The sequence below is a fragment of the Protopterus annectens genome, chromosome 10.part0 (assembly GCF_019279795.1).
Source record: "Protopterus annectens isolate FY-2018-M chromosome 10.part0, PAN1.0, whole genome shotgun sequence".
NCBI classification, from domain to species: domain Eukaryota; kingdom Metazoa; phylum Chordata; order Ceratodontiformes; family Protopteridae; genus Protopterus; species Protopterus annectens.
Window position 1 is genome coordinate 854,467,628 of NC_056744.1, and position 24,853 is coordinate 854,492,480.

Below are 24,853 nucleotides of genomic sequence, written 5' to 3' on the forward strand. Positions count from 1 at the left end.
ACGTAAGGACAGCATGTACACTTTCTACTCTAATTGTCACAAATCATGGTCACGTCTAGACTTCTTCTTAATCTCTAAATTTTTCTCCAAATTCAAGAACACGCTAAGATGTGAGCCTAGGCTATTATCTGACCATGCAAAAATCTCCCTTATGATTTCTTTCACATATGTTGCATCTCCGCATATGAATTGGTCCTTTAATAATAACCTACTAAAATATAAAGAGATCCTAGAGAGAATCAATAAGTCACTGTCTGAATTATATGCTATCTTTGGTAAATCTCAAACAGCGCTTGATATACAATGGGCGGCTTGCAAGGCTGAACTAAGAGGTTATTTGATCAGCAAAGCCACTTTCTTTAACAAGCTTAATAAAGAAAAAGAAACTAGTCTAGTTCTAAAATTAGCTTCCTTGGAGAGAGAACTAAAAATCCATCCCGACCCCAAGTTAGAGAACTTGATCAATACGACACATAAAGAACTATGTGAGCTACACCTACATAATTATTCATTACAGGAACAAAAACAAATTGCAATTTACTCTGAATGGGCACAAATCCCATCTAGAACCCTATCTAGAATACTCAAAAACAATAGTGGCGCCCCTAGGATCTCCATTTTGCAATACAGAGGGGAAATATATAAATCAGACTCTGAGATAATTAAACTCTTTCATGACATTTATACGGATATTTATAGCAAGAATAAGCACATTACCTCTAATTCGCAGATGGAAACATTTCTCAACTCCATCACCTTCCCATCTCTTAATCAGGATCAAATATCCCTCTTATCAGCTCCACTTAATATTCAAGAGATTCAAAGTGCCATCAATAAACTTAAAATAGGAAAATCTCCTGGCCCGGATGGCTTCACTACTAATTTTTTCAAAACTTTTAGTCCAAAAATTGCCCCTATTCTTCTTGAAGTCTTTAACTTCATTATAAAAAATGGAATCACTGACATACACTGGAACAACTCAAAAACAATTCTATTACTAAAAAACAACAAAGAAAAAACTGACCCACCCAACTACAGACCTATTTTGCTTATAAATGTTGATATCAAAATATTTTCAGCTATCTTAGCTAACAGACTTAAACAGATATTGCCACATATAGTATCATCTGGGTTTATGTCCAGTAGACATACATGGGATAATACACTAACATTGGACTCTCTTATTCAGTTTACTAAAAAAGAGAAAAACCCGCTGTATGCCTTGACTTTGGATGCGTCGAAAGCATTCGACAGGGTAAATTGGGACTTTCTGTTTTCTACGTTATCACATTTTAATATGCCTATCATTTTTTCAGATATGATCAGAATTCTCTATTCAAACTCATTCACCTATTTATATATAAATAAAAAAAGATCTAATTCAATCCAGATCACCAATGGTACAAGACAAGGCTGTCCACTTTCTCCCTTTCTCTTCAATCTATTTATTGAACCATTCTTCTTATATATTACTCAAAATACATATCATACCATACCTGAAATTCTCAACACACAAGTAGCTCTATCGGCCTTTGCTGATGACTTAAACCTTTACTTTAAATTTCCTAACACAGATCTGCCAAAAATTTTAAAAGCAATTACTGTCTTTTCTGAGGCCTCTGGTTACCAAGTCAACAACAAAAAGTCACACATCTTCCCAATAAATCCTGAGGCTCATAAACCTTTTTTTTTCCCTGAATCTTCCTTTCATATCTCATACAGTCTTAAATATCTTGGCATTAACTTTGAACACAATCAAGCTTCTTTGCTTCAAAATAATCTGCTGAAATCATGGTCTATCATATGTCAAGACCTTCAAAGATGGAAGTTATTGAATCTATCATTTCTTTCAAAAGTAGCTATTGTGAAAATGAATATTTTACCCAGACTCCTATATCAATTTAGTTCGACCAATGTAATTATATCAAACAACCTTTTTTCACAGTTTGATAAAACCTTGGTCAAATTTCTTTGGTTTCCTAAGAATGTTAGGATTTATTTTTCCAAATTAAGCCTTCCCAAGGAGAAAGGTGGGGTGGGCCTTCCAAATTTTCATCTTTATTATCTAATTATTTGCTCTAATAAACTATGGTCCATCGCAAACATGAATAGTAAAACTCAAACTCACTATCCAGCTTGGTTAAAGATGTGGCACGGACATATTCTCTCTAATAAAATTAATCCTAAGTCTATTCCTTTTCTATCTCCCGCCTCTTTGAAGAGTTCAAGACTATCACCCCTATTGAAATTTCAAATAAAATCTTTTCAAAAATTGATTAAGGACATTAATCTTCAACTTATTCTTCCTTTTCTTCAACCAATACATCTCAATCCAAATCTAAAGATCAACAACAAGATGATAGATCTTGCGGAATTCCCTCTCATTAAAGACCTTACAGTATGGGATATTCTTAAATATAAATCCCTGTCTCTTGCTGAGCTACGATTAACTCTTAAGGTTAATAACAAATACACGGTTATTCTCCGTCAACTCAGGGAACTTATATCTTCACAAACCAATAATATATTCCCTGATACGCAACTAATTGCTAAATTAAACCTAATCATCAATACAGTTGCTAATAACAATAAAACAATATCCTCGTCATACAAATTATTACACCCATTAATTTACAAAGGTAACTGTCTATTCTCCAAATACTGGGATAATCAAAACTCTTCTATTACAGAAGATCAAAAATTACTAGCTATAAAAACTAGTATAGAACTTTCCCCCTTCAAAAAATTCTTATACACTCAACTGATGTTGAATAACAACTCCTACTATACTCCTGTAAGAATCAACAAATTTAACTCTAATAGCTCTCCTTTATGTACGTGCTGTCCTGGTGTGAGAGCCGACTTACTACATATTATGTGGCACTGCAATAATTCCCATAAACTATGGTGTTCTCTCAAAGTGCGTCTCAAAAAAAATGGGTTACTATAGCTCAACTCTCTCATGGGAAACGGTTATCCTAAATATACCCCCTCCGGGCCTGCCTAAATTTCATCTTCATATCCTAATAACGCTGTGCTCCCTCATAAAACTTTACATCACCTATAATTGGTTAGATCGGACCAAACTATGCTGGCGGGGATTTAAAGACATGGCCATTAAATATATCTCTGCTCAGAAGTTCATCATAAATGGACCTAAGAAGAGAGCCTACTTCAGTAAATTTTGGAAAAGCCTGTTTGAAGTAATCCTGTGCGACTAAACTATGGCTATCCTACAAACTTTCCCTTACATTCTCTATCTTTGTTTGAGGGGCCTCTCCCTCCTGCTGTAAATTACAAGTAGGGCTGCTAATATTTAGTCTTATAATTAGTGACACTGTTGTTTTTTCTTTAGTACCAGTAGCACTGTAAATACTGTTCCTTTTGGGTTATTGTTGTTAATTTGTGTACTATGCATACTTCAAGATGTTGTAGTCTTCTTCTTCGTTCATGTTAAATATGTTCTTATGTTCGTTTTTCTTTATAACAAGGTTACAAGCTTTCATGTATGTAATACTTGTGTATTTTCATTGCTTGTACCTTTATGTGTATGCATGGTTTTATTTATTTATTTATTTTTTTTAAAAAATAAAAAATTATTTTGAAAAAAAAAAAAGAAATTTGACTCGTACTGCTTCCTTGTTCTAGCTTTTACTTTCTGTATGGGTAGGGGAAGGATCAGGGAGCTGTGACATCACAGCATGGGTGGGCTTTTTAGGATGGGTGTGGTGATGTCAGTTTGAGGAGGTAATTGGCTAGAAAAGTACCTGTATTCATTGCCATCTTGACATCAATGAATTGGAGACTGCAGCAAACTTCCAGGGTGGGCTAAAATTCTTTTGAAAGTGAAACTACCACAGTACAGTAAGGTACTGTTCTTGTAGAGAGAAACAGTCGATTTAAAATATTTTAAATGTTGTATTATTGTTTATCATAGCAGGGACAGTAAATAGGGAGAAAAAGGACAAAGATGTTGAGCATTTAATAAAAGAATCCCATTGTTGTCCTTTAACCGATTCATTGTCTCCAAATTCCCAAACTCTGTCCTCTAAGAAGCCATATAGGTTTTTATAAAATGGCTAATAGCGATAAGCATCTTTACAGAAATCCCTCTGTTAACTCTCCTGTCATTTGTTTGGATCCTGACAAAGGTACCAGAACCTTTTATTTTTTCTGTCCAGTTTCCAATAATGAGAACAGCTAAGTTCTTGATATGTATTTTAGCTTTTAGAGCTATTTTTGAAAGCCAACCTTACAGATATACTTAATTATGTCTATTGGGTAGCTATGAACACTATGAAATGTGACTACAATGATGTGAATGCTGCCTCCAGAACAGCTGCAACTAGTAGTCTTATGACATGGCGTGCTTGATTAAAATTACGGTCCTTCCCTGAGGATGTAAAAGCTCAATTGTTAACTGCCCCTCTAGACAATGACTTGCTTTTTGGTAATGCTTTTGCTGAGGTTTTCAACAAAATAAAATAATGAGGAACACTCTTACAGGGAGTTAAACAGCTTTCCTTACCTCCAGTTCCTATGTTTCAAAGGGGCTAACTATCTAACCCAGGACCTTTTTTCACAAACCATACAAATCTGATTAGCAGAAGTTTTGAAAAGAATAGGTTAAAAGAAAGTGTGAATGGACCCCAAAAGAAAATGTAATGCATCAAAGTGGCCCAACATTCAAAGAAAAAGCTTCTGACTATCCTAACAGATATTTTCCTCCCTCCTTCCCCACCCTGGCCTTCTTCAAAATAAATTGTAGGTACCTTCCTCTTTACCTTCCCATATGGCAAAGATAACCAGAGTCTTTTAGGTACTACATTTTGTAGTACATCATTACAAACTCCAGTGGTCTTCCCTTCCCTCAACATCAGAAATTCTTCAGCCTCCAAAATAACAGTTTCATCTTATCTCTCCAATCATTTCAGACTTACTGGTTCAAGGGTCACAGAGCCAGTGCCCTCAGATTTATGGGAAAGGATTTTACAAAAAACTGTTCCCAGAAAAAAAGCATGTGAAGGCCCATTCTAGATCGAGCCAGGCTAAACACTTTTCTGCACATTTCAAAATTCAGTATATTGACTATTCAATCTCTATTTGAAATGTAAGTGTACATGCAGAGCTTAAAGTACCCAATGTTTACAATCCACCCATACATCCATTGTTGGATATATTTGAAAGGATGTGTGACATTGACCTTAGGCGTTTATCGGCTACCAAAAGGAATAGATTCAACAATGTGAATAATCCAGGGAGTGAAGCCTTCACCCAACCCTGGCCCACTCACTTCAGATACACATACCCCCTCTACTTGCAATCTAAGCTACAAACCTACAATTAATATGCCAACTAACTCTCTCCTAGTCTGTCATCTCAATATTAGAAGCATTAATAAGAAGGTACATGAATTGCATGCACTTCTGGATGTCCACTTCCTGAGATTCTCTGTTTATCTGAAACCTGGTTAAAACCTAACACTAAAGACAATGAAGTGTTACCACCTGGGTACAACATACACAGGCTGGATCGTGCTTCGAGGAAGGGGGGTGGGGTAGCTGTACTGTATAAATCTGAGTTGAATGTCACCATAGATGTAATACAACCTCCTCAGATTAATAACTCAGAGATTCTTGCCACCAAATTGCAACTTAATAAAAATAAATGCATTAATATCATCTGTATGTACATTCCCCCAGGTAACAATATATCTACATTTGAAGATATCCTGCACTGGCTATCATGTCACTACCCCCAAGAAACCCTACTACTTAGAGACTTTAACATAGACTGGGGCACCTGTTCCTCAGAATCCCCAATCACCCATATTAACCTGCATGCATTTACACAAATCATATCCACCCCTACCAGGATAGGTAAACCCAACCAAAAAGAAAGTATACTTGACTGGGTACTCATAAACAGTCACCCCAACTGTACACCTCTGGTACCCTCCTTAATGGCCTAAGCGATCACCTTCTCACATATGTAATTAAGCACAAAACCATTAATTCCCAACAACCCTTACTCAGAAAGGTTAGAAACAATAAAAACTTTGACCCTGCCAAATTCCAACAAGAACTAAACTCATGTAATTGGTCTATTCTAAAACACCTCCCCTTAGAGGAAGCAGTAGCATACTTTAACAACAAATTCCTTGAGATCCTTGATTTGCATGCACCTGTTCATTCAAAGAGAACCAAGGCAAAAACTGCACCATGGCTTTCTATAGAGTCTAAACTCAAAATTACCCTTAGAAACAAAGCATGGGCTGTATGGCATTCTTCAAAGACCCTCAAGATCACATTAAATACAGGCATTCCAGGAACGAAACCAAAAAATCAATTTTACAAGACAAAAAACAATACTACTGTAATTTACAGACAGTAAATCAAAATAACCCTCAGAAGTTTTGGGCAGGTTTAAATAATCTATTACATCCTGGACAAATTTCAACCCCAATCCCTGCTGCTACTATTGATAAAACCCCTGAAGATGTTTCTGATAGTTTTAACCAATTCTTTACTGAGACAATTCAAGCCCTAGCTAACCAACTACCTCCTAGCTCCCCTGGTCCTGAAAGTAGCACCCCTAGAAACCTACTCGCGTTCAGCTTCCAACCAGTCGCCACTTCACTTATCCGTACCTTGATCAAAAAATTAAAACCCACTACACTTTCTGCTGATCGACTCCCTACAAACATCAGCTGATGCTATTGCTTACCCCGTCTCAATACTAATCAATCGAACCATAGTAGAAGCTAAAATTCCTACCATCTGGAAAATATCCTATGTCATCCCACTTCACAAAGGAGGCAGCTCTACTGAATTCTCCAATTATAGGCCAATAGCTATACTCTCTCCACTTGCAAAGATTATGGAAAAATGTATTCATAGACAACTCATGCATCACCTAATCCAAAATCGCCTTATGGCAGACACTCAGCATGGCTTCCATCCTCATCACAGCACTACTTCAGCCCTCATAGCCTTCACTAACACCACAAACCATAATCGCAACAATAATTATATATCCTCAGCCCTCTTTTTGGATCTTTCCAAGGCATTCAATATGGTTAATCACCAACTTTTAATCCACACCCTGCAAACATTCTGTCTAGATACTGGAACCCTCCAGTGGTTTCAATCCTACCTGAATGGTCGACAGCAGGCTGTCCTCTGCAGAACAAACTCTCTAACCTTCTACCTAACACCCTTGGAGTACCACAAGGCTCTATACTAGGGCCCTTGCTGTTCTCCATCTTCATAAACTACCTTTATACTGTCATCCCAAACATCAGCTGTATCCAATATGCTGATGACTCTACTCTGATTTGCTCAGCCACATCTCCAGTAGAGTTATGGTCAGCTATCCAGACCACCTTTAATACAATAGAAAACTGGCTTTCTGAACATCGTCTGATCCTAAATCCCAACAAAACTAAAATGCTGTTAATGTTAAGTTGTCAATCTCACCTTCATTCTTGCTGGATGGGTCCGCAGCCGATCCTCGGCTCTGACTTGGCCTATACTAAAGCTCGAGAGGTAATTTTACCAGCTCGAGGCAACCCTATATCCCATGATGCTATGCGGTAACTACCCAGATCTCGTTTGCCGCTTTCGCTAGCGAGGTGCTCTTTTTACCGGCTCCACAGATCAGTAAGAAAATGTAAGAAATTTTCTAGTTTTTTTCTCTCTCTTAGATTCCCCTTATTTTGTCTAAAAGGCTAGTTTTATCTTTATTACTACCTTTTTCCCATTTAGTCCCTCTGTTTAATCCCTTATCCCAAGTTATACTCCCCACCCTAGGTTAGGCCTTAGGCCCTTCCGTTTTTTTTCTCAGTCCCTTCCAGGGATTCTTAGCTGTGCGTGTGGTTTTTATTAATTGTGTATCCTTTGTCTGAGTGTGTGTGTGTAGATTCTAACTTTCAGAATCTTGACTTTTTTCGACAGCATAATGTCGAAAGACACGAAGGTCTCAGGCTTCAAGAAGTGTGACTTGTGCTGTCAGAAGATGTCGCTGACAGACGGTCACACTTCTTGTGTTTATTGCCTGGGACCCCTGCACCTGCAGGACTCTTGTTCTGTGTGCCATGCATTCAGCGCAAGAGTCCTGCAGGAGCGCAGGAATAAGTTGATTTTGAGGGGCTTATTAAAGCCCGAAGGTTCCCCGGCTAAGTCTTTGCCGGGGAAGCCTTCGAAGCCATCCAAACCGTCGGCTCTGTGCTCTAAGCCTTCGGCTGGTGGCTCACCTTCTGCGACATGATCGGCTCTGGCTGGAGCCGATACGTCTATATCGCAGCTTCCTGCATCGGCTCCGTCTGGAGCCGATGACTCCAAGACTCAGTCTTCACAGTCGGCTCCGGCTGGAGCCGACTACGGCTTCACCAGTCTCGGTATCCTCCACACGTAAGAGGTATAGATCTCCATCTCTGGAATCTATTCATTCGGCTCCGAGATCGCCTTTACTCTCGGAGCGGAGCCATTCCTCTCGGTCTTCCAGGCTTTCCGACCATGACCTTGAGAGGGTGGTCAGCAGACTGTTAAAGTCTCAGGTACTGGCCTAAATGCTTCATAGCCCATCTCATCAGACAGTGGCTACATCCATACAATGTACAATTCTTCCTTCGACTCTACCCCTGAGTTTGGAGACGGAGCTTCTCGGAGCCACGACAGTCGTGATGTCGGAGCCGATACCTCCCCCTTCGGCTCCTTCGTCTGCTCCGATCTCGTCCATGGTGCCTTCCTTGGAGGGATCCGGGCGCTTGGACTTCCTCGCCGGCTCGGAGGGGGCGAGTGGCATCGGACCCTTGTCTGACCCCGTTATCCCTCTCAGAGTGTCGGCGCTGGTGAGTTCAGCCCCAACATCGGCTTCGGAGCCATCCCTGTCAGTGCCGGCTGGGATTCCTAGTTCTTCGGAGCGGGAGCCCTCTGCCCTGCCTGATAGGGGCGCCTTCGAGGTCATGAGGAGCGTACTGGCCCCAGTGCCTGCTCTACGGTCAGCTCCATCAGCTCCTTTCACTATAGTGCCTGCTGAGGTCTCTGCCCACTCTCTCGCCCCCGGCGATAGAGATCCAACGCCTCAGGTTTCCACACTGGGAATATCCTCCCCTTCCGAGGTTTCTCCTGATCCGTCAGGTGAACCCCCACGTAAGAGGACATGTAAGAGGAAGCATGTGGACTCCCCTGAGTCCATCACATCTGATACCGACTTGGATGAGTCGGAAGGGTCCCCACGGTCCCCCTCTGAGGATGTCTCCTTTTCTGACATCCTTGAAATCCTCAAACAGAGGGGGAACTGGTTCATAGGTTCATAGGTTCATACTAGGCTATCTGCCCGAGGGCATTTACAAGCCTAGCCCATAGTTTTGTGGCTTACGCCACCCCTTTAGTATGGGGAACTATACCCATTATTTTGCTGTACCTCTGTTGAGCAGTGACACTGAGGTAATCCCTGGGTTATATCTGCGATCTCCCATCCATTGGTCAAGATTTCTCTTGAACAAGGCCAGCGAGGTGCTCTGCCTCACATATACCAGGATTTTATTCCACAGCATAGGGAGTCTTTGGGTGATGAATCTATCCCTCCAGCACGTCCTATTAATAGCCGTGTTGAGGTTTAAGTCTACCCTTAATCCTTCCGAGGATGAGTCGGTTTATCTAGAGGCGTTTGGTTCTCGCCCTTCCACCTCCTGGGTGTCTCTGCCTTTCAACCCCCTTATGGAAGTGGTGGTGCGGAAGGCATGGACGGCCCCTGATTCGATGGAACCCACCCCATGGAGGCCTTCCAAATTTATCACAGCCCCTTTGGGTAAGCAATTTTTAACTAAAGGTGTCCCAGTTGATGCCATGGTGGAGGCGGCAGCCACCAAGAAGAAACTGGCTGATCCTTCAGTGCCTATCCATCCGCCTAATAAGGATTCTAGGTCTATGGATAGGTACGGCAAGCAGATGTTCTCATCAGCGACCTTTGCCATGCGGTCGCTGAATTACTTATGCCACTTCACCCGTCTTCAAAGAGATATTCTCAAAGAACTGGGTGAGGTTCTACAGGATCCATCAGCTGCTGGCTCTCAGGACAAAATAAACTCGCAGCTAGGAACCCTGAATTCCATTGTCAACTCCTCCATGCGGCTTATTTCCTATGCAGCCGATGGAACGAGTAGGGCCGCAGGCACAGGTGTAGCTTTAAGGCGTCACGCCTGGATGCGGCTTTGCAACTTCGCAGACCCCTTCAAGGCGTCCTTCACTAACTCCCCTTTTGATGGTTCAGCGTTGTTTGGACCTCAAGTGAAAGATACCTTGACCAGATGCGAACAAGATGGCAAGACTCTTTCTGCCATAGGAGTCCATTTTTCAACCCCATCTAGGCCATATCCTAAGGGGCAAAAGGGTGGAAAAATGTGGTTCCGCAAATCACAAGGAGTCACGCCTGACACAAGAGGTCAGTTTCCCCCTAGAGGCAGAGGGGGAACAACAACAACAGACGCCGTCCAAGAGGCAGAGGGGGTCCGCAGAATCAGGGTAGCAGAGAACCTCTTTCTGACAAACCCTTCCAGCATCCCTGAGGTGCTGCCCGACTGTCCACCTTCGGAGGCAGTCGGGGGAAGATTATCGCTGTACCCACAAGCCTGGCTCTCCCTCACTCAAGACAAATGGGTGCAGTCGATCATATCCGAGGGTTACAAAATCCCCTTTATCCAAACCCCAACTCTACAAAAAGGGTCCCTCCCAGACGTTCCACCCAGTCTAAGGGAACAAGCAGCACTAGAAACATCAAAGCTGCTAACAAAGAGAGCCATCCAGCCAGTCCCAGCAGACCAACTAGGATCCGGAGTCTACTCAAAGTTCTTTTTGGTACCAAAAAAAACAGGGGACTGGAGGCCAATATTGGATCTCAGCAAACTAAACAGGTTTGTAAAAAGAACGAGGTTCCGGATGGTCACGCTACAGTCCATTCTACCCCTTCTGGGCAAGGACAATTGGATGTGCTCAGTGGATCTTCAGGATGCGTACTATCACATCAAGATACACAGGCGCTCCAGAAGGTTTCTCCGCTTCCGGCTGGGGGCCAGTCACTATCAATTCAGGGTCCTGCCCTTTGGTCTCACTACAGCCCCCCGAGTGTTCACCAAATGCATGGCAGTGGTTACGGCTCATCTCAGAAGTCAGGGATTCCACGTTTTTCCATATCTAGACGACTGGCTCCTTACTGCCACCACCAGGCATCAGCTACTTCTGGCCAGAGATTATACCATCCAAACTTGCAAAGGGCTAGGTATCTCCATAAATTTCGAAAAGTCTGCCTTGTCACCTTGTCAGTCTATTACCTTCATAGGCGCCACCTTGGACACAGTACAGCTCTCAGCAAAGTTAACAGAGCAGAGGGTCTTAGATATTCAAAATCATGTTCACGTTCTTCTTCAGAGCAACAGAATTCAGGCCAAGTATGTTCTGAAAGTGTTAGGTCTCATGGCGGCAGCCATCACGCTACTTCCCCTTGCCCGATTTACATGCGGCTCCTCCAGTGGATGCTTTTCTCCCAGTGGTCCTTTCAACAGCTTCCTATGAAACACAAGATCTTAATAACTCTATCTTGCAAGAAACATCTGTCTTGGTGGATGGTCTCCCCTCAACTCCTTCAAGGAAGACCATTTATTCCTCCCCCCCAGTCGCCACGGTCACATCGGACGCCTTCCTGTTCGGGTGGGGGGGCATTTTCAGGGCAGGACAGTCCATGGCACATGGCAACCTTTCGAATGCCACTTGCACATAAACGTCCTGGAGATGAGAACAGTGCTTTTAACGTTGCAAGCCCTCCAAGACTCTCTTCCCCTAGGGACTATTGCAATTTAAATGGACAATATGTCCGTAGTGTGGTATATCTACAAACAGGGCAGAACCAAGTCCTATCCCCTGTGTCGAGAAGCACTCAGACTTTGGCAATGGGTGATCTCTTCTCAGCGGTTTCTGATAGCAACGCAAATCCCCGGGAAGTCCAACATCATAGCAGACAGGCTGAGCAGAGCTATTCTCATGCCCCACGAGTGGTCTCTCAAGCAATCTGTGACAGAGGAAATTTTTCGGAAGTGGGGGTTTCCTTGCTGCGATCTTTTTGCAACACCACAAAACAGCAAGTGCCTCGACTTCTTCGCTCTCTTCCCCCTTCCAGGCCATCCCCCCAGAGACGCTCTAGTCCACGATTGGCCTCGGGGACTTCTATACACCTTTCCCCCCTTCCCATTAATCATACAGATAATTCAGAAAGCTACTGCCTTGAGAGCCAAGATGATTCTCATTGCCCCTTATTGGCCTCGACAGATATGGTTCCCGTTCCTGCATCGTTATCCAGTGCCAGATCTTTTGGCCTATCAGTCAGGGCAGCTGCACCAATCCCTCCAATCTCTCAACCTCACAGCTTGGTTGCTCCACTTCCGTCCCTAGCCAGGCTTCCCATGATCTCAAATTCTGTCCGTAATATTATCGTAGCTTCCCTTAAGTCTTCCACCAGAAGGATCTATGCGAGTAAATGGCAGCGTTTTTTCTTCTGGGCAAGGGCTAGGAATATAGATCCCTTCACTGCTCCAATACACTCGGTTTTGGATTTCCTAGCTGAAATTTTTCATTCAGGATCTTAATCCTCCACAGTAAAAGTTCAGTTAGCAGCCATTTCAAATTTTCACATAGGCCTGTCGGACTCCAGCATCATGTCCCATAAGCTTTGCAAAGCATTCCTCAGAGGTATCTTTTTACTTAAGCCCCCAATCAAAGAACCCCCACCACAGTGGGATTTAAACTTAGTTTTAACATCCTTGATTCTCCTTCCCTTTGTACCTGTGGCTTCCTGTTCTTTGAAGTTACTTTCCTAGAAGGCACTCTTTCTAGTCGCCATTACATCTGCTAGGAGAGTATCTGAACTTCATGCCCTTTGCATTCGTCCTCCTTATTTAGTTTTCCACAAAAACAGAGTTTCTCTTAGAACTAACCCATCTTTTTTACCCAAGGTGGCTTCCCAGACAAATTTAAATCAATCTATTGATCTTCCAGTTTTCTTCCCTAATTATTCAAACAGGGCGGAGCAAAAACTGCATTGCCTGGACGTTCATTGTCAGCTCCGCTACTATCTGGACAGAACTAAACAAATCAGGAAATCTGATCAACTCTTTTTATCTTATGCAGAAAGCAAAAAGGGCCTTCCGGTATCCAAAGTAACCCTGTCTAGGTGGCTGACTTCTGTGATTACCTGTATATATCAACTCAGAGGTAAAGAATTGCCTTCTAGGCCAAGAGCCTATTCAACCAGAGCATTAGCTACATCTACAGCCTTTCAAGCTAGATTACCAATAGACACTATCTGTGCGGCAGCCACATGGGTCTCTCCTCATACCTTCGTTACACATTACAAATTGGACATGGCCTCCAGAAACAGGGCAAATTTTGGTTCCACCGTTCTCAAGAGTCTGTTCCAATGAGCCACCCAGGATGAAGGTGCTAGGGACACGGTCCCATCTAGCAAGAATGAAGGCGAGATTGACAACTTAACATTGAGAAGTTATGTAGCTACCATAACGTTCCATGTTAGTTGTCTTCTCTCGCCTTCTTTCTTGCGTCCCGCCCACCATCCCCCTAGCCTGGACAGACCGAAAGGATTTCCCCTTCTTCTAAGGGGCCTTACCTTGCACTATTTTAAGCCCAAACAGGTTGCCCTGGGGTAGCTACTGCTTTAGATAGTGACATTTGGGGAGTTTCTCCTTTCTCCTTCTCCTCCTGAGTTGGGAGACTAAATTGGCTATTTTTTTTCAGCTACCAAACGAGATCTGGGTAGTTACCGCCTAGCATCATGGGATATAGGGTTGCCTCGAGCCGGTAAAATTAGCTCTCGAGCTTTAGTATAGGCCAAGTCGGAGCCGATGGACCCATCCAGCAAGAAAGAAGGCGAGAGAAGACAACTAACATGGAACGTTATGGTAGGTACATAACGTCTCATTTTCACCAACACATAGGTCTACCGCTTTCACCTTTACCATAAAATCAAATGATGGCACAATAATCTCCCCTGACCCATCTACAAAACTATTAGGTGTCATCATAGACAATAATCTAAAATTTGACCTACATGTTAACCAAACTATCAAAACCATCAATAAAAAACTAGGGTCACTTTACAGAACTTCCTAACCCCTCCAGCTAAAATTGCCATAGCTTGCTCTCACCTTCTTTCAACCCTTCTATATGCATCCCCTCTACTCTCGAATTTAAACAAGACTGTCCTTAACAAACTCTCAATTTGCTACAACCACATTGCCAGGTTTGCCACTGGGCTGCCTTTTAGGACACATCATTGCATCAATCTAAATCAGCTTGGGTGGCTTGAACTACCCAGCCTAATCCAGTATAACCAACTGATTATGGCCTATAAAATCCTCTATAATCCGGACAATACTCCTGCACTTAAAAATATTATCACCCCCTATAACAATCCTAGACCGCTTTGATCCTCTAACAAACTACTAATTCAAACTAGCAAAATTAATAACACAGCCAGTGATTCTCTCTTTGCAAACTCTGTAAGTAGATCCTGGAACTCTCTTCCAGCTGATATTACCTTACTTTCCACCTTAGGTCAATTTAAAACTAGACTCAAACAACATTTGTCACTTAACTGGCTATGTCAATGTATCAAGCCTGGCTAACTCTCTCTAGAATGTGTAAAAATCTGTTAACCAGTTTACTGTGTAATTTAATTTAATCCTGACTTGTGCTCAGGATTAACTGTAACCTGTGGAACTAACTTGCTTACTTATGCAATCTCTGTAAATAGTCTGTTTGTAATATGTAATGCCGGTATTATGTAATGCTGTATCTGCTTACCCTTGGAGCTTTTCTCCCCGGGCCTCCACTGAAAATGGACATACATCCAGTCGGACTATCCTGGTCAATAAATGTAAAATAAAAATAAAAAATAAAAAAATGTCAAGGGATGAATGGGTTTTGATAGACACCTTGAGGAATGCTGATGTAAGAATTGTTAAGGCTGACAAGGGTGGTGGTTTGATGTTTGATCGTACAAACTACATACAGAGAATGGAAAATATGCTTAATTTGGCTACATATACGCAGGTTTCTCTAAACGAGGTAAACCAAGCATACAACCGTATTAAGGTGTTTGTTAATGACTTGGTCATGGAGAATAGGATTGATCTAAATTTGGTAAATTATTTAACTATGGTTTCCCCTAAAACCCCTGTGATTTTCGGGATTCCAAAAATCCGCAAAAGCTTGATGGACCCACCCATGCGCCCAGTTGTGGATGGAATGGATTCAATGACATACCCATTGGCAAAATTTGTGGACAGTTTGTTGAAAAAATATGTTTCAAGGGAATCCTTTATTTGCAAGGACTCCTAGTCTTTTTTGGAAGCAATAAACAACCAGGTCTTTCACCCTGATTTTAAATTTGCCACACCTGATGTCAAAGATTTGTACACTGTCATCCTATGTGAGGTGGGTATTGAGTGGCTCGAGTTACTATTAGTAAAAGGAGGGGCACCTGCATCTGAAATCTGCCTAATAACAGAACTGTTGGACATAATTTTGTCCAACAATTTATTTTTGTTCAACGGTCAGTTTTATTTACAGAACAGTGGGGTAGCAATGGGGTCCCCAGTGGGGGGTAGTTTTGCTAACTTAGTAATTATTCCAGGTATGTACAAATGTGAAGCCTGCTCTTATTGCACGTTTATGCAAACAGGTAACCGATTTAACATCCTGAATGAAAAATTTGCTTGTAAGGGCAGATTTAATTGCAGTTCCACTAAGGTTGTTTACCTCGCTTCCTGCCAGTCTTGTACAGGTTTTTACATCAGCAAGACTGAGCATATACTAAGGGAAAGAGTATACGAGCATATTTACCACATTAGGAAAGCCAAAACAGACAATGCTCTCACAAAACATGTGGTAGAAAACCCTGGTCATTCCTTCACATTCAGGGTGATCGACCAAATCAAATTTGACATCAAGGGCAGTTCATTAGGCTTAAAACTTGAGGTGAAGGAACTAATTTGGCAGCTTAGAACTAGGGCCTATGTGACACCAGGGTTGAATGACGTATGCTCTTTGGCATGTGTCTTGAAACTGAGGAGTTTAAAACGTTAACACAAGGCTAATACTCAGGTGAATAGACATATAATTTGGGGCACTCTGTGTTCGTTATATACACACAAATCCCCCCCCCTCCCCCTTATACACAGTACATGCATTTATGACATTCAACTGAAATTTATTCAGGTTGATTAGTGACATGTAACAATTTTTATGTACACAATAGCAAATATTGCTTTTTGGATGTTTTAGCTGGCTTTTTCATGTATATTTATCTATTCTTTGTATATGTACATATGAATTTGAGTATTAAGTCAATAGGAAAGTGTATATATATTTTTTACACAATTGTTTATACAATTTGTAGGTACATGTGTTATAGAAATGAGAATTGTATCAGGTGACATGGTGTCGTGTGAGGTGAATGAACATGTGACTGTGAATCTGGTTTTAAATATGGCTACCATTCTTTTAACTAGTGTCTGATGAAGTTGAGTGTAAGAATACTTGACGAAAGCGCTATCATTTTCTTTCTTATCAGCCCTTTTCAGACAGTGGCTACAGATGCTTTAGATTTTGCTTGGGGTGCAGTTTCTTAGGGAGTCAAGATACAGGGAATATGGAAACCTCAACACAAGCGTAATTACATAGGGAGCCTGACAACAGATTGACAGCAGTTTTAATGACTGTTGTTTCAGGGAAAATTTTTCACCAAAAGCGCTTTCTCAGACATCAGGGAATCCACTTTTCTCCACTGCTGTGCGACCTCAGAGAAGGAATATTTAAGTTTTGGCTGGGGGCAGGGTCTTCCCACATGGGGGGTGCAGGGGGAATTGCTTGTTTTTGTTGTCATGGGAAAAAAGTGTCAGTATATTGACATGACTCCAATGTCAACTTGAAAGAAATTATGGTTCTTATAAATGCATGAAAACTCTGAATCATCTGTGGTCTCCAGACACTGTTTTAGTGGAGAGAAACAACACCAGTTTGATATCGTACATAAACAGGGAGAAACAAGGTCTTACTCTCTTTGCAGACTTGCTAAGGTTGCCTGGGACATAGCAAAACATCACAACTTATTCCTTCAGGCAACTTACATTCCCTCAGAGTAGAAAACAGTGGTAGACTCCTTGAGAAGATCTGCAATAGACCCTCATGAATGGGTGCTATATCAGGAAGTCTTTCTTCAAATAAAATAGTCCTGCACTGGAGAATCACCCAAACTGATCTCAACAGACAACTGAAACAATTCTGCTCATGGACACTTTGCAAGGTGGCCTAGAAAGAGATGTATTTTCAATCCATTGGGAAGGGATGTTTCTTTATGCCATCTGCCCTTTCCTCTCATTTCCAAAGTTCTTCAAACTATCAGGGAGGATTTACCAAAGATGTTGTTTATGATTCCCTTTGGGCCCACACTACTCTATTTCTCCATTCTCATGTAAGTGGTCAAGGACAATCATCCGAAATTTCCTCACAGAGTAGATTTGCTCCCACAAGACATGGGGTCTCTGATTCATCTGAATATCCAAACTCTGAATATAACTGTCTGGATAATAAGTATGTGATCCCTATTAGGCATCTTTTTTCTGAGTATGTGCAACAGGTATTGAAGGAGGCAAGAATACCTGCTACTTGGAAATCTTATTCATCTAAATGGAAAAGATTTTCCTCTTTGGTATCAGAATAGAGGATAGGACCCATCTGAAGTGGGGAAACGCATCAAACTGATGTTGTCTGCTCCACCTGGCTTCAACCTGTGGTTTATCAGATCCAACTTGGATCTGATAACAGCCAGTTCCTTCAGACGTCGAACTCCCCAGGCTCCACCTCCCTTAGCCACAGTCCCACGCTCCTCACCCTACTTCTCAGATCTAGTTTACCACCATTCCTGTCAGTTGCTTGATCACAGCCCCATTTTGGTGTATCCTTTTTGGGAATTCTATTAGTCTTCTTTTTTGTCTATTTTTTTCCATTCCTTGCCCTTTTCTTAGCATTAGCTTACTTAGTGTTGTATGTGATAGGTAGCTAGTACTTTAGGGTAGTGTTTTGTAGCTAGGCTTCCTACCTTATTGTGATATTGCAGTGTTGTATTGGTGTGTTCTTTGTGGTTGTTTACATACAGTGTTTTAGCCATAAATTTAGTGTAGCTGTATTAACTTTTGTACATATTGTAATTTTTGCCTTTCTAATTGTTTTTGTGTATAATGTACAAAGGTTTCAAGAAATGTGTTGCCTGCAGACAAATGTTGCCATCATAAGACACACATGACAGATGTGTGCACTCTTAGGGACCATCGCACCTGGAGTCTGCATGTTTGATCTGTGAGGGGTTTGTGTCCAGGGTGATTAATGAACATTGGCCAAGTTGATCCTCAAGAGCCTTCTTCCTTCTGGCCCTTCAACTTCTTCTGCTTCTTCCTCAGCTCCAAAGTTTGGGTCCGAGAAGCACTATTTGCAGGACTCCATCCCTGTTAATTTCCACTTGGGATCCCATGACTTTCAGGTCACCCAGCTGCCCCTGCACCGACAACAGCTGTGACTCCTCAGAGCAGATCTCCCTTGGTGCCGACCACCAGTAAGGCTCCATCTCCTGCTCCAAGTCTTCCTAGCCCCTTTCTGCTTCAAGGAGCTCCTTCAGGTAGGATAGCTTCCCCCTTTTCTTCATCTACCCTGCCAGAACTGTCACAGGAGCCATTTCCTTCCCTGTCCCAGTTCTTAGTCTCCCCACCTCGGATCTAGCAGATAGGTTCTTCCACTTCAAAATGGCCCTCCAAGTCCCCTTCAGTGGCTTCATCCATCTGGTCATTGAGGTTGGTGGGTAGCCTTAAAGCTTTTGACTTGGAGCATCTGATGAGGTCATTTTTGCAGATTCAGATCCAGTTAGGCTTTATCCCTTCGGGTCTGGGTCTGGTTCTTGGACCTTTAGCTCCGTCTATGTGGCTCCCTCCCTTGGCCACTTCAGAGCTGAGGTCTTCAGGTTTGTCTGCATTCCCACCCTCCAACTCATTCCTTGGTTGCATCGACTCTCACTACTTTCGGGCTGTCTGGAACTCAGAGCAGTGGTATCAAAGCATGAGTTTCCGAGTCAGGGGTTGACGATTCCTGCTTTGGGTTTGTCTTTCCTACTTGGAGCTTTGGCTTTTGACAGCTCAGATCTGATCTTGATGTTGGGGCTAGGTATGGCTCCCTTGGGCTTGTGTGTGTCTCTGGTACCTCAGATATTGAGACCCTTGGTTCCAGGAGGACAGCTTCTGCTTCAGCTTTTGACATTGTAAAAAGGATGTTCACCTGTTAGGAGATTGGTTGGGTTTCCCTGGCCAATGCCCCTTCCCCTTTCTCGTTTGGGCCTGTGACCAGTCATCAGTCTGCTCCTGGGCAGTCTGTGTTGGTGGGTCTCCACCCCGCTCCCTTATTGGAGCTTCCATCCTCTGCCCATCTCCCCTGGAATCTCCAGAGCGGGAGGTTTCAGAGAAGAGAAGGTGTAAGAGGAAACACCTTAACTCCATGGAGGAGTCTCTCATGGAGGATACTGACATCAAGGAAGGAGAGGGATCACCTAATTCTCCATGGGATGATGCCGTGTTTGGTGATCCATTAGAGATGCTTCTCCATTGCAGAAGCTGGACCACCAAAGCCCCCTCTCTGGAGGAGTTAGTATTTTTGGAGACCTTTGGCATAGGCCCATCCACACCTTGGGTGGTTCCCCCTCTAGACTTGCTTATAAACCTAGCATCCTGGAGGGCGTGGAAGGAAGCCAACATGGTGGAGCCCATCCCCAACAAGCCTGATAAGGTTCTTGCTTTCCCCAAGGACTGGCCACATTGGACTAAGGGTCTAGCCGTTGATGCTTTTTTGATGGTAGTTGCCACCAAGATGGAGATCTCTGAAGTGATCTCTTTGGTGCATCCCCTGAATAGGGAATCTCAGGCTTTGGATCATTTTGTGATGCTCCCCTATGACTCAGCTGCTTTTGCATTGAGATGACTTGATTACTTATCAGACCTGACCAGGCTTGAATGTGACCTGGTGTCTGAAGTGTCAAGGAACGTTGAGACGCAGCAATTTCTGGAAACTCAGAAGATGCTGGAGACACAGTTATCTACCCGGCTCTCCATTGCCAACGTCTCCATGAGGCTCATTTTTAATGCAGCTGATTGAGCATCCAGATCAGCTGGCCCTGACATTGCCATGTAATGCCATACTTGGATGCAATTATGCAACTTTGCGGATTGCTTCAAGGTGTCCTTCATTAGTGCCCTGTTTGATGTCTCTTTCTTGTTCATGCTGAAAGTTAAAGATACTTTAACAAGAAGCAAGCAAGACAGGAAGACACTGTCAGCAGTAGGAGTGCATTTCACCACCCCTCAATTAATCTTTCTGAGGAATCAGAAGGGGGGGTAAATGCCTCTTTTTCAGAAAGTCACAGCAGTCTTCTCTAGACACTCCTTTGGAGGGTTCCTCCGAAGGATGGGGGAGAATCATAATGCACACCACCCATGGGACAGGGGCAGTCCACAGAATTAGAGTTTCCATGGGGCTTTCTCCCGCAGGCCCTTTCAGTGACTGTGAAGGGTTGCCCGACTGTCCTACATTGGAGAAAGTTGGCAGCTCCTTCGCTTTTCACCCAGAAGCTTGAGAGGCCATCCCCTCTGATGCATGGGTGTTGAGTTGCTTTTCAGAGGCTGCTGTATTACCCTTTTAGTGATACCAAATTTTTCGTCACCAGTGTCTACTAGACATTCCACTCTGTCAGACACTGCAGGCAGCAGTAGAGATTCACAATCTGCTCACAAACCAAGAATCTTAATGCTTATTTACTAAGATATTTGCCTCATCTGAAACTGTTTTGGAAAGGTGTAGATTTTGTAAACAGCTACTTCGTCCTTTGTTTACACACTTATGAAAAACTGGATTTTTTTCCAGAGCAAGAACTGGTTTTACTACAGCTATTCTAGAGGCATTCTGAACTCATGTTCATTTCCATCCTTCTCATCTTGAGCTTTTCCAGTTCACCATCTGTAAGGAATACTGCAACAATAATGTTATGAAGAACATAGTATACTTACATATCAGTAGATGTTTGACTAGATCACTTTTGCGATGCAACTACATTTCATCCAACCCCCTGAGCAATCTCTTCTGCGGCCATGGGGAGGGGAGGATTCATTTTCCTTTTCTCTTTGACAAGACTTGACTTAGAGCAATAGGTTTCATCCTCCAATTCTAGGGGAAGAAAGTTCTAAGTTTTGGTGCATCCATGCATCCTTCTAATGCTGAAATGACTGTTCATGCAAAAGGCAGATGTTTGTTGCATGAAGAATGTGCCTCATTTTTTTAGACTAGCTGGACATGTGCTATTTTTGTTAGGATATGTCCTGTCTGTAAAGATTACTGCAATAGGGATCTATTTGAACATCTCTTGTTTAGATAAGTTATCTGCACAACTGTACTTTACCCACTGCAGAAGACCTTCCCACAAATATTTTATGATGTGAGTGTTATGTCAGTAACTTTTTTTAACAGTGAAGATCATCATCATCATCTTTCGGCTGTTCCCATTAGGGGTCGCCACAGCAGATCATCTGTTTCCATTTCTTCCTGTCCTCTGCATCTTGCTCTGTCACACCAACCACCTGCATGTCCTCTCTCACCACATCCATAAACCTTATCTTAGGCCTTAATCTTTTCCTGTTGTCTGGTAGCTTCATCCTTAGCATCTTTTTCTCAATATACTCAGCATCCCTTCACAGCACATTTCCAAACCACTGTAATGTTGCCTCTCTGGCTTTGTCTCCAAACCTTCCAACCTGGGCTGACCCTCTAATATACTTATTCCTAATCCTGTCCACCCTTGTCACACCCAGTGCAAATCTTAACATCTTTAACTCTACCACATCCAGCTCAAACTCCTGCCTTTGTGTCAATGCCACTGTCTCCAAACCATATAACATAGCTGGTCTCACTGCCCTCTTGTAGACCTTCCCTTTCACTCTTACTCGTCTGTCACAAATCACTCCTGACACTCTTCTCCACCCACTCCATCCTGCCTGTACTCTCTTCTTTACCTCTCTTCCACACTCACCGTTACTCTGAACTATTGATCCCAAGTATTTAAACTCATCCACCTTCACCACCTCTACTCCTTGCATCCTCACCATTCCTCTATCCTCCCTCTCATTCACACATATATATTCTGTCTTAGGCCTGCTGACCTTCATTCCTCTTCTCTCTAGAGCATATCTCCTTCTCTCCAGGGTCTCCTCCACCTGTTCCCTACTCTCACTACAGATCATGTCATCTGCAAACATCATAGTCCACGGGGACTCCTGTTTGATCTCGTCTGTCAACCTGTCCATCACCATTGCAAATAAAGGGCTCAGAGCTGATCCTTGATGCAACCCCACCTCCACCTTAAACGCATCCGTCACTCCCACTGCAGACCTCACTGCTGTCACAATACCTTCGTACATATCCTGTACCACTCTTACATACTTCTCTGATACTCCTGACTTCCTCATACAATACCACAACTCCTATCTAGGCACCCTGTCATATGCTTTCTCTAAGTCTACAAAAACACAATGCAGCTCCTTCTGACCTTCTCTGTACTTCTCCATCAACACTCTCAGAGCAAACATTGCATCTGTAGTGCTCTTTCCTGGCATGAAACCGTATTGCTGATCACTAATCATCACGTCCCTTCTTAACCTAGCTTCCACTACTCTTTCCCATAACTTCATGCTGTGACTGATCAGTTTAATCCCTCTGTAGTTACTACAGCTCTGCACATCACCCTTATTCTTAAAAATTGGTACCAAAAAACTTTTTCTCCATTCCTCAGGCATCCTCTCACTTTCCAAGATTTCATTAAACAATCTGGTTAAAAACTCCACTGCCATTTCACCTAAACACCTCCATACTTCTACAGGTATGTCATCTTGGCCAACAGCCTTTCCATTCTTCATCCTCTTCATAGCTATCCTTACTTCCTCCTTGCTGATCCATTGTACTTCATGATTCACTATCCCCACATCATCCAACCTTCTCTCCCTCTCATTCTCTTCATTCATCAACCCCTCAAAGTACTCTTTCAATCTCCTCAACACACTCTCCTCACTTGTGAGTATGTTTCCCTCATTATCTTTTTCATCTTTACGTGCTGCACATCTTTCCTAGCTCAGTCCCTCTGTCTAGCCAATCGGTACAGGTCCTTTTCTCCCTGCTTACCTTTCATACAACTCTTCATATGCCTTATCCTTAGCCTTCGCTACCTCTGTCTTTGCCATGCACCTCATCTCCTTATACTCCTGTCTACTTTCTTCATCTCTCTGACAATCCCACTTCTTCTTTGCCAACCTCTTTCTCTGTATACTCTCATGTACTTCTTCATTCCACCACCATGTCTCCTTGTCGTCCTTCCTCTGTCCAGATGTCATACCAAGCACCTTTCTAGCCGTCTCCCTTACTAGCTCTGCTGTAGTTACCCAGCTATTTGGTAACTCTTCACTGCCACCCAGTGCCTGTCTTAACTCATCCTTGAACTCCACCTCACAATTACCCTTTTTCAATTTCCAACATTTGATCCTTGGTGCTGCCCTAATACTCCTCCTCCTCTTCTTGATCACCAGCGTCATCCTACAAACCACCATCCTATGCTACCTAACTACACTTTCCCCGGTCACCACTTTACAGTCTCCAATCTCCTTCAAACTGGCCCTCCTACATAAGATATAATCCACCTGTGTGCATCTTTCTCCACTCTTGTATGTCACCCTATGCTCCTCCCTCTTGTTAAAATACGTATTCACCACAGCCATGTCCATCCTTTTTGCAACATCCACTACCATCTGACCTTCTACATTCCTTTAACACCATACTTACCCATCACGTCCTCATCCCCTTTGTTCCCTTCACCAACATGCCCATTGAAATCTGCTCCAATCACCACTCTCTCACCCTTGGGTACAGTCATCACCACTTCATCCAACTCACTCCAAAATTTTTCTTTCTCATCCATTGCACACCCAACTTGTGGAGCATATGCACTAACAACATTCAGCATTACACCATCAATTTCCAGCTTCATAAACATCACTCTATCCGACACTCTTTTCACCTCCAAAACACTCTTAGCATACTGTTCCTTCAGGATAACTCCTAAGCCATTTCTCCTCCCATCCAGACCATGATAAAATAATTTGAAACCACCTCCAATACACCTAGCCTTACTCCCCTTCCTTGTGGTCTCTTGCACACACAATATACCAACCTTCCTTCTGTCCATCATATCAGCTAGCTCTCTCCCTATACCAGTCATACTGCCAACATTCAAAGTTCCGACCCTCACTACCACAGTCCTAGCCTTTCTCCTCTCAGGAAAAATTCAAAGGTATGGCAGGTGTGTAATACTTTTTTTCTTTGTTACATCTACCAGATAATTTTTCTGCTTGGGTTTGTATTTGGGGTTTGGAATTACACTGTACATTTGGCAGCATGACTGTTACTAAAACTTTTTTTACCTGTATCAATTTTTTTTCTTGTTAGGAGTTATCACTGTCTCTGTTAAGTTCTGTTACAAAGTTGTCAGAATATGTTTATGGGTGACAGTTGGTCTTTGTTCCCTTTGGGGATTCCCTTTAATTTATCACTTTTATTCAGAGTAGCGTTCGAAAGACATGGGTGAATGGGCGTGCCTTCGTTGAAGGTTGGGCATCGAGCTGGCACCTTGGTACCATAAAAATCTACTG

The 24,853-nt window shown here is 42.7% G+C and overlaps 1 protein-coding gene across 1 annotated transcript in view; it reads left to right on the forward strand.

The window, feature by feature from the left end:
* HFM1 (helicase for meiosis 1) overlaps positions 1-24,853 on the forward strand; it is a 3,254,758-nt gene that overhangs the window by 2,053,413 nt on the left and 1,176,492 nt on the right. Inside the window, exon 17 of the mRNA XM_044086815.1 lies at positions 320-332. Coding sequence (XP_043942750.1) covers positions 320-332 — 13 coding nt within the window. The remainder of the gene's footprint in view (positions 1-319; positions 333-24,853) is intronic.